The sequence below is a fragment of the Pocillopora verrucosa genome, chromosome 13, assembly GCF_036669915.1.
Source record: "Pocillopora verrucosa isolate sample1 chromosome 13, ASM3666991v2, whole genome shotgun sequence".
In the NCBI taxonomy this organism is placed as follows: Eukaryota; Metazoa; Cnidaria; class Anthozoa; order Scleractinia; family Pocilloporidae; genus Pocillopora; species Pocillopora verrucosa.
Genome location: NC_089324.1, coordinates 6,987,244 through 6,997,243, shown reverse-complemented (window position 1 = coordinate 6,997,243; position 10,000 = coordinate 6,987,244). Strand labels below are relative to the sequence as shown.

General features: G+C 40.0%; 1 protein-coding gene across 1 annotated transcript in view; it reads left to right on the top strand.

Annotated features, from left to right (window-relative positions):
- The window catches only part of LOC131773775 (proteasome activator complex subunit 4), a 38,971-nt gene that overhangs the window by 9,404 nt on the left and 19,567 nt on the right, over positions 1-10,000 (top strand). The window contains exons 9-24 of the mRNA XM_059089729.2: positions 564-653; positions 1,306-1,364; positions 1,726-1,932; positions 3,061-3,247; positions 3,386-3,472; positions 4,139-4,203; positions 4,722-4,884; positions 5,529-5,627; positions 6,173-6,242; positions 6,688-6,755; positions 7,769-7,873; positions 7,974-8,078; positions 8,677-8,834; positions 9,340-9,435; positions 9,527-9,585; positions 9,674-9,736. Coding sequence (XP_058945712.2) covers positions 564-653; positions 1,306-1,364; positions 1,726-1,932; positions 3,061-3,247; positions 3,386-3,472; positions 4,139-4,203; positions 4,722-4,884; positions 5,529-5,627; positions 6,173-6,242; positions 6,688-6,755; positions 7,769-7,873; positions 7,974-8,078; positions 8,677-8,834; positions 9,340-9,435; positions 9,527-9,585; positions 9,674-9,736 — 1,681 coding nt within the window. The remainder of the gene's footprint in view (positions 1-563; positions 654-1,305; positions 1,365-1,725; positions 1,933-3,060; positions 3,248-3,385; positions 3,473-4,138; positions 4,204-4,721; positions 4,885-5,528; positions 5,628-6,172; positions 6,243-6,687; positions 6,756-7,768; positions 7,874-7,973; positions 8,079-8,676; positions 8,835-9,339; positions 9,436-9,526; positions 9,586-9,673; positions 9,737-10,000) is intronic.

The window sequence follows — 10,000 nt, the reverse complement described above, 5'->3', positions numbered from 1 at the left end:
ATTTTGGTCGATCGCTCAGCTGAGAAAAGTCTCTCATTTGAAATCTGTGAGCTGAATTATTGGTGTTAAAAACTTCCTTACAGAAAATTACGCCTTGAATTTTTTGACAGTCTTTCTAAATGCAAAGTTGATGGTTAGACTCAAATGCTGCATGTAATATGATATGAAGTTTCTCTCAACGAAGTCAGTTCGACTTGATCACCGCTCATTTTAGGTGTTTGCGTATCTCGCAGATATGGAACGGCAAGAAAGAAAAAAAAAAGAGAGACAGGAGATACAGGGGTTTCTTCGTTTCATAATTCAAGCAAAGATCGATTCTTTTTTCAGTTTTGTTTTTCAGATTTTATCTGGCGGTCGTTAATTGGCAAGTTTTGTCGAAATTTTAGTCGCAAAATATATTTTTACTTGCAATGGCTTGGGCGCATCTTAGGCCCCGTTAGTAGTTTTTTGATTTGCCATTTCCTTTACTTATGCGCCATATGCGCATAGCGCACAGCCTTCCCAATCCCTGTGTGATTACTGTGTTGATGTTATTTTCAACAATTATTACTTTTGTCCCACAGGGCAGCTCCAGTACAACTCAAGACCATCTCTGTAAACTATTCAAAGCACTTGAATCATTTTATCATCCTTCCAACAGTGGACGCTACTCGGTAACTCCAAATGAAATAAAACCCTGCCACATTAGGGAGTGGTTATTCACTTGCACAATGCACTCATATGTAATGCAAGTTTTGGTATCAGCATCGAGGGCTCCTTTTTTCAAAAAAGGGATAAGATAGTAGGTGTTCATTTGGACAGGACAAAGGGGATGGGTGGTGGGGGCAGCTTACGGTCGTATTTCATGTTTCCTTAATTGTGGCCAGTACAAATGTGCTGCATTATCTTTCGTAGTTTGTAACTCTGCACAAAAACCACAACCCAAATAACTTACAGTGTATTCTCCTAACTATTGGCATTACGGTTGGTACTCATGAGTTATTTCGAAGCTTAACATGTTCAAAAACTCATACAAACGGGAGCGCTTTAATTGTGTAGACAAACGTATGTGAAAGTGGTCAGCTATTTCAGTATTTGTCCAGAAAAATGAAGGAACGAGTATGGGCATCAATTCAAGGTGGTTTGCTCTTCAAATTTTTTTGTCTGAGAGGAAGATCAGCCACAGGAAAGGAGCACCTACGGAAGGGAGGCAACAATTCAAGGATTTCTGGCACTTAACAGCAATTTTAATTTAAAACGTTTGTGTATGAGCACTTTTATATGTTGTTAAAAGTATTCTGTTTATTTGTGTCCTTTCTTTTACAGGGGAAGCTTCAGAGATTTCTCTACAACTTGCCTAAAGAAATGATTAAAAGGCTTCACAGGTATGATTTTACCAAGATTACCACATACATGTGTAATACTGTAAGAATTGGCTGAAGTCCGTTGCTAGCAGTAAACTGCCCAGGAAGTTTGTGAAATGTGTGGTTTACCCTGTGTTTTACCAGCAAAACAATTAAGGTTACTCCATGCCATTTCATGCTTTAGTAACGTGAGGGCTCGATGGGCCAGCTAACTTGTTTACAGACCATAGCCCACCAATATCCCAGATTGTTTCTACAGTCACATGATGATGCTTTCATGGGTGCCTTCACTTGTAGTATAAACATGCCCATACATGTATACACAGCACATGATGATTGATAAGTTTCTTATTGTTTTACACTGTATCTGTTTTACTTACAGAGAGAGATTTCCAAAGAACACCTGGGTGACTCCCATACCACAAGAGGCCAAGCTGACAGATGCAGAACTCACTGCATTTGTTGAATGCCTTAAACCTGCTGTCATGTTGGCTGTGTTTCACAAGAGTGGAAGCTTTGATGCGGCTGGAGCACTGCAAAACTTGGCATTAATCAAACCTGATATTGTTCTTCCAACTTTACTGGATAAGTAAGGTTCACGGCAGTTACTTTTCCTTTTTGATATGTTCCTTTCCCACACAAAGAAATTCTAAACATGGCAGAAGGCCATTTTGCAAGTTAGTTATGATTACAGCTAGATATCAAATTTTTTATGACAGTCGACTCTCGCCCTGCAGACACTTCTCTATTAAGGATAGCCCGCCATTGCGGACAAAAGCCAGCCCCCGGCGAACGTATAAAGAAATGACTGGAACAAACTTCCTTTATCAGGGACTCTCGCTATTACGGAAATGCGGACACTTACATGCCCCCTGCGCGACACTTCACTTGTTCTTTTCTCTCGCTATAGTGGACACTTCGTCCAAAATCCTGACTCACATGGTATAAAGCCACATGTTGACGAAAATCAAGAAACCATCCTTCAATTGGGTGCGAACAGGAGAATTTTCCTCCTCGCGGCCGGATCTTTTTCGGTTCATGAGACCACTTTAGAAACTTTATGTTTGCGTATTTACATATTATTTCATATGTTTAGAAACAAAACATTTTTTTTCTATCGTACCCCGCTATTACAGACTCTCGCAATTACGGACATTAAATCTCCCCCTGAGGGTGTCCGCAATGATAGGAGTCGACTGTATTCCCAGCAAGAATAATTGAAATTACAATTAAATCAATTTGGCGTACAGTACACATGTACTTATGCTTTATACACTGCTTAGTAGTGTATTTTTAAGAACTTTTGCTCAACTACTTCCCAACTACAGGCTCTAAATAGCTTTTGATACAATTATCGTAGGGAACGAATTTTTACCAAGAGTAATTCAACATGGTAGAAGTTTACCATATAATAACATCAGAAAATGGCGGTATCATGTATTTAACTCTTCGTGATGACTAGTGCTAGATGGAAACTCTCTTTTCTTCTCTTCTCCACCAACTTTTCGTACATTCTTGTAGTCGGCTCGTTTTACTTCACTTGTCATTTGATTTATGGCATCAAGGAGACGTGCTCGTGGGAAACACAATGCGAGATTTCCTTGGCCATAGAGAAAGCTGTTTTTCAAATTTGTTTCCAACACTTTTGCCCTTCAATCTACTACTATGAAAAAATTCAATTAACCTCTACGCTGTATATCTTTCCTTCCTGTTATAGGTTGTATGTTGCTCTTGCCACCCTAACTGAGCCCCATCAGTTGACAGCAACTTTAAACTGTGTCACGTCTGTAGCCAGGGCACTTGTCAGGCCTGATGAGTCTTATCCTGCAGGTCGACATCATGTCCTACCATTACTACAACTTGTTTTACCAGGGATTGATCCAAATGACTTCAGAAAGGCTCTAGTGAGTTTATATTCCCTGAACAATGTAGTTTATGCTTTCAGGTCTATCTCCGTCATGTGTGCTTAAGTTGGTGGGCCATGTGATATTTATAAGTTTAGGTCACAATGTAGCTAAGGTGTTTTGCTTTTCATTCCACAGGGAACATTTATGTTTATATCTACTGTTGTCTGTCTCGTTCCTGTGGTTGATTGTTCAGAAGCTGTGGGAATCGTAGAAATGACAGAGGTTAGTTACTATAATTGTGTTACACGTACTCGTTCACGTAAAGCCTTCTTTGTCTTTATTAGAAGAATAGATATCCACTTTTCCCCAGGACTTGTTTTGTAAATCAGGAATTTTTATTGGACGTTTGTGTACAAAATCGTGGACAGAAATGCTATTTAACTTCATAACATAGTTAATGTCGTAATGGTTTGGTTTCTGAACAAACTATTTTCGCTGAGATCCTCGTCCATTAAATATTTAACCACCAGTGGAAGTACTGTCGCAATCTGACTGGCCAATTTGTCGGTAAGAGTACAGACAACACTGCTTACGTCAACGTGTCACGCAATGGTCACGCACCGAAAGAATCGTTTTATTTGACGTCGATATTATGGTTAATACAAAGCGACGGTGGTCTGTGCTCTAATCGACAGCGATATTCATCATCACACTGGTCAAAATTTGTAGCGGACAGATCGCGCTAAACCACTGTCGATTTGTTAAATTAATGTTGGTTTTTGATTAGAGTGGGTTCGGCGTATGGGGTTATGGATGTACTCGGAAAGTTTGGAGAGCAGCCGAGAGCGGCTGACGCAACCACAGCTGTGCATATTACATGTACAGGTATTATTTGAATTTTATTATCATGATGATAACGATTTCGATTTTTTTGTCTTTTTTATGCAGGATGAGAAGGAGTTGTGCCTTGCCACGGCTCAGTTTGAAGACTTTGTATTACAGTTCATGGATAGGTGAGTGACACTTTTTTTTTAAATTTCATCAGTAATTCAATACATGTACATGCAAGTCCCTATTGGGTATTAAATAGCTTTTCTCAAGTGAAGGTGGCTAGTGGTGGATATTCACCGAGCTGCGAAGTGGCGAGGTAAATATCCCTAACCCACCGCTAGCAACACGGAGGTGAATAGTTATTTAGTATAGACCATAAAACCAAAACGATGATTTTATATCATTTATACTTGCAACGATTACAATATTTTCGGGCGCAAATCCCGCGAGCGTTGCTATGGTTATGATTACTAGCAAAATAGTTTCGTGCGGAGTTTTTTTTCTTTTTTGCTCAAAGGGCTTCTACGTGCAGAAGCAATCTCGTGAACAGTTTCAAAACTGTACGCTAGGTTGGGCAAAGCAGAGAAAGCAATTCTTGTGAGTTGGCTGTGCATCTTTGCTCTGATACATCATGGGTATTGTCCATGATGCTGGCAGCATTTAGTTCATTGATCAACAAATTTTATCTGATCTTCTTCAGATGTTTTTCGATGATCGATAACTCGTCATTTGAGGCCACATCCGAACTGGACAGCACAACGATGAAAGCAGATCAGCGGCATTCGCTGGAGGGCATGATGGGAATGGGTGTAGCGTCGACGTTTCATGCCATTCTCATGCAGAGCTCCCCCAAGATTTTTCAGGTAAAGTTTTATCCTTCATTCGTTTGTCTGTTCGCAACTTCGCTCGCTCGTTCTTTTTTTTTCTTTTTTTTCCCCGTTGACCCACTCGCAGGTTTTTTCTTTTTTTGCGCCATACAATCACTTTTTTTTTTGTTCGTCCATTAACTAGTTGTATCGTTTGTGTAATTTTTCTTTATCTTTTTTCATATTTTCCATTGATGCCATCTTCCTTTTAATATTTTGATTTCGTATTTGTTTTTTTATCTCCTGTAAAAAGTGTGCCATAGTTTTTCGTTCGTAAGTCACTGACTGTAATGAGTAAACATTATATTATTACCTTGCTGCTCATTTTCGCAATCCACCAGGCACAAATTGAACCGTGCTTTCGCAAGAAGCAGTTACTGTGCATGAGGTTCATTAAAGTTTTGTTAAGCGGCTGCCGATGATGTAATAGGCGGCAGTGCCCGAAAAGGCGCTGCAAGTCGAAACCCAAACAGGAGAGCCTGCTCGCAAGCTAAACAGATAGCAGTGATAGGTGTTGTATATGTAGGTGGTGTTAAACCGCTCGTAAGTGGCTTTATTGAAATCTTTAAGTATTTCCACGCAAGACTTATTGATTTCGACAAATAGGTACATGTGTGATGATCTCCTTGCATGTTTTTTAGAGTGCCTTGGAGAAGTTGTTTGCCTTCTGTGGAAACAAAGTACTTGAAACGAAAGTAGCTGGAAAAATGGCCTCAGACATGTGCCGTGCGGCTGCCAGGGTCAGTATATAAAGGCATAGTCTTGGAGCGGAGCCTTTTTTTAAATAAAATAGAGTCCAACGTGATATTGAAATAAGCGGGGATTGTATTGAGTTTGTTTCACTACGCCCTGTGATTGGTGAATGCTAACTTGGTCTCACACTTTTTCTCGCGCTTTTGGCCGTTTCTACTTTTGCATGTTCTGATTGGCCCCTTTTGATATTTACGTATAACTTGGTTCTGATTGGCTGGTCGAAAGTTTTCTAACTGTCCATTTACAGCTTGCATTAGGAATTGCTTGACTTACAGCAAGTTTTGCAAAAAGAACCTTTTCTTAGAATAAGGTTCTATTTTTTTCAATTTCTTCAGATGTAAAACGTTTGTATGCATGGCTTAAAGATTGCTTGTAAAATAACGTGTACGTGTAGGTATAACTTCTCAAACTAACCCCGGCAGAGTAACAGGATTTTCTCGTACTCATTAAAATTATCATTTTGGTTAATTTAGTCAGGCAAATTAGTTGGTGAAGTCTTTATTTGATACAATATATTTTTCTCAATTTATAGACAAATTCCAAAGCTACTCTAAAGATGTTTGTGCCTCACTGTTGTTCTATTATAGAACACTTGACCTCAGGTTAGACAATGTACATACAAAATAAAGGTTTTGGTTATGGCAATGTAAACGATTACCTGCCTCGCCAAAGTTGTTGTTCTATCATAGAACACTTGACCTCAGGTTAGACAATGTACATACAAAATAAAGGTTTTGGTTATGGTAATGTAAATGATTACCCGCCTCGCCAAAATTGTTTCTTTTTATTTATTTATCTATTTATTTACTCATCCATTTACCTACATACTTATCTGATTATTTATTATTAGTATAAGTATTTATCTATTCCATTTTTGTGCGGAAACAAACGCAAACTGCGCCCAACCGACCATCCCTCGACTTTCGTGAAACTGATAGATTCCCACATCGCTTGGTTAGATCTTAGATGGTTTGTGTTTTTGCGGCCATTTTGTAAATACTATTATCTCACTGTGATTGGCAATTTTTTTCTTTGAAAATTGTCAAGTGGAAGGCGTGGCAGACGAAGAAGAAGTGGATGATCAGCTTTTGTGGAATCTTCAACTTTTATCCGAGGTGAATATCAGTTTGTCTGTGAGTCACTTTGTTTTTGTGGAAGGTTAAACTTAAATCGATGCCCACAATCATTTGAGAAAATAGTTTTATGTGTAGCAAAGTTTTCCTCAAAAGGTAATAGCAATTTCAGAGGAAAGACCCGGAAAAGAGAGAGCCTGGCGAGAGTCTACCCAGGTAGCGGTTAACTGCCACTGCTAAATGAGGAATGAAGCCAGATGTTGATAACAAGACAAATTGTAGTGGGGTTCTTGTTCCCCCTAGATTAGTTTGATCAAAATGTTTGTAGAATTGAGTGCTTTGAAAGTACACTGTCTCTTTTCAAGAATACCTTACTTCCTCAAATAAGCGCCCGGGCGCTTATCTAAAATTTCGTTTGAAAGGGGAGGGGGGGGGGGAGGGGCGCTTATTAGAAGGAGGGCTCTTAATCTATGGGGTGCTTGTTAAGTTAGCGTAGCAGTAGGACAAACATTAAAAGAAATGATAATGCACAGAAAGAACTCTGCAAGCATACGGAGCTACAATTAACTGGAGCGAATTAGTATTTTGCTTTTCTGATTCCGCTGTAATCGAAGCTTAAAAGCTTTGAATAAATTGGTAATAGAAACAGCCTCTTCTTTTTTTTTTTTGTATGTCTACTATTTGAGTAAATGAGGGAGTCGGGGGTGGAGGGAAGGGCGTTTATTCGAGGAGGGTCTTTGGTTTTGGCAAAAGGGGTGGTCGCTTATTCATGGAAGAGAAGTTATTGGAGCGTGGGCCCTTATTTGAGGAAATATGGTACGTCTCAGACGAACTGTCCCCTTAACAAGTCTTTCGTTTTGTCACACAATGCGCTTTCTCCGCCGGAAGAAGTCGTTACGAAATCGAACAATGCTAAAAAAAGATTGTCCGCTTAAATACAATGTTGTTCTGTGTGTGCTTTTATTTTACTTTGGTTATGTTTGTCTTTTCTAGCGTTAAAATAAGTAATTAGCACTGTAGTATTTCATATTTTCACGCTCTTTGTTTTTCTTCAGGTTGTTCGCTCCAGCGGAGCTTTGGAGTACAAAGACAAACTCATTACTGCTATAAAGGGTACGATTCATCTCAAGTGCAAAGAAGCAGCCACTTTAGGAGCCACGGTGAGTGGATTTTATATGATCATCAAGTATAACGACTCAAATTAATGTATCATGGTTTTATTTGTTTTTGCGTAATGGAACTGTGTTAATTTTTTTGTAGCTTCTGGAGCATCTCTTGCGGCCACTGGCTAAGATTTACCCTATGGAGTGGAGAAGCGTATTGGTTGATTTTGGCACACCACCGTCAGAACATCTCTTTATTAGGGTGAGTGTTTTTTTTCGTCATCTCCGTCGGAAGAGCACTGGAAAATCATCTGAGATATAGAACTTTTCAGAGACATTTGAGGATAAAAGAGGTTACTGGCACGCCCTCTGTATTTTGTAAAAAAGACGTTTGTGAGTGTTATACAAAGTGGATTGTCCCTGCAGTTACGCAAGTACTTTTTTCTGAGTGGTTTTAAAAGCGTGACATGGAAAACAGCAAAACTTGAAATTCTCACCATATACTTTCACTAACACTTGAGTGAACATATTTGCTATAGCTATAAATTAGAGGTTTTTTTGGAGTATTTTTATTGCTCCTAGATGCGATGGTTGTCTATCGCAAAGTATCCGTTGGTAATTTTGTCAGGCTTCCATAAAGTTCGCTTCTACCCTGCGGGGTGGAGAGAGGCACTTTTGAGCGTAACGTGTCTCGCCAAGAACACAACACGGTGACCCGTCCACTCTTGGAACCAGACCTCTTGACCCAGACCTCTTGACCCAAAGTTATGAGCACTAACCGTTAGCCACCACCTCCCCCCCGAACTCACCATTTGGTAATATGAATATTAACTATCGCCTACATTGTTCAACATGATTAGGACTGGGGAAAGCCTGGAGATCTTTTCAACTTGAATATTCAGTGGCACATACCCACGAAAGAGGAAAAGCTTTTGGCAAAGGAGCTGTTGGACACTTTTCTACAGCCTGAGCTGACAAGACTGGAAAACTTCCTGGATGGATCGGTAACACTCTCGAGGTACACACTTTTTTTGCACACTAACATCAATTTCGTAAATACCTTGACTCGGCTTTTTGTTTGAAGTAGAGGTTCTGCTCTAACTATCATTGTACGAGCGTGCGCTGGATTTGAGATGGTAGATAGTCGTGCCTCGTTGGTCATACATGTAGCTATCTCATTTCTAACGAGCACTAGGGGAAAAAGTGTTTAATTAAAAAATCTTTAAAGAAATATCGAAAAATCTGCCACACACGTCACAAAAATTGCTTGGTTTATTGCCATGTTTGTGATCCATGATACAAGAGCACAGGTACCATGGCCTCGGAACCAATTGAACCTTGGAATCGCAACATATCTTGGCTCCCTTTTGAAAGTTATTTGTATCACATTACTTCTTTTCAAAAGTACGTTACATTGACGAAGGAATCGCTTATTATTGACCACTCAAAATTCACTTTTCAGCAGTACAACCCCTATCTTTGCCTGCAGAGTGTTTAAACCATCTGTAATTTTTTTTCTTCAGAGAGGAGCTTCAACAGTGTTTGAATATAATCTTTGGCTGTCTGTCTGGTGCGGCCATTCTTTTACCGGATTGGCAGAGACCTCCACTTGAAAACATGTAAGGGCTGGTTTGAAATTTTGCAATGATGTCAGTTGTTGACTTTGTCAAGAAGGACTCTTAATTGTTTACTTTTAATCTCATTTTACAGAGGTCTGAAGACTCTCGTAAGTCGTGGACGATTTCAGAATACTGTCTCTATGGATCCAGGTACTAGACTTGGTAACACATTGCTTTTTACTGCCTAGTGACGCTCATCTAAGCCCAAAATTCTAAAGCTCTTTCGTCCTTTTCTCAGATGTGTCCATGGGAGAAGACAATTCACGAGCAAGGATAGCGGAGTTGATCCACAAACTGTTAGGTAATCCAGCCACAGATGCATACATTGCTGCTGAAATTCTCAACAGCTTGATGTGTGCTTTATTCACATGTAATCCGGAAATGCGTATAGTGAAATACGCGCATGAGTGAGCGAGGGGGTGAATGAGCGAGCGTGGGGGTGACCGTGCGAGCGTGGGGGTGACCGTGCGAGCGTGGGAGTGACCGTGCGAACGTGGGAGTGACTGTGCGAGCGAGCAACGCGCACGCAAGTGGATGGATAGTTTGTCTTAGGGATAAGACAATT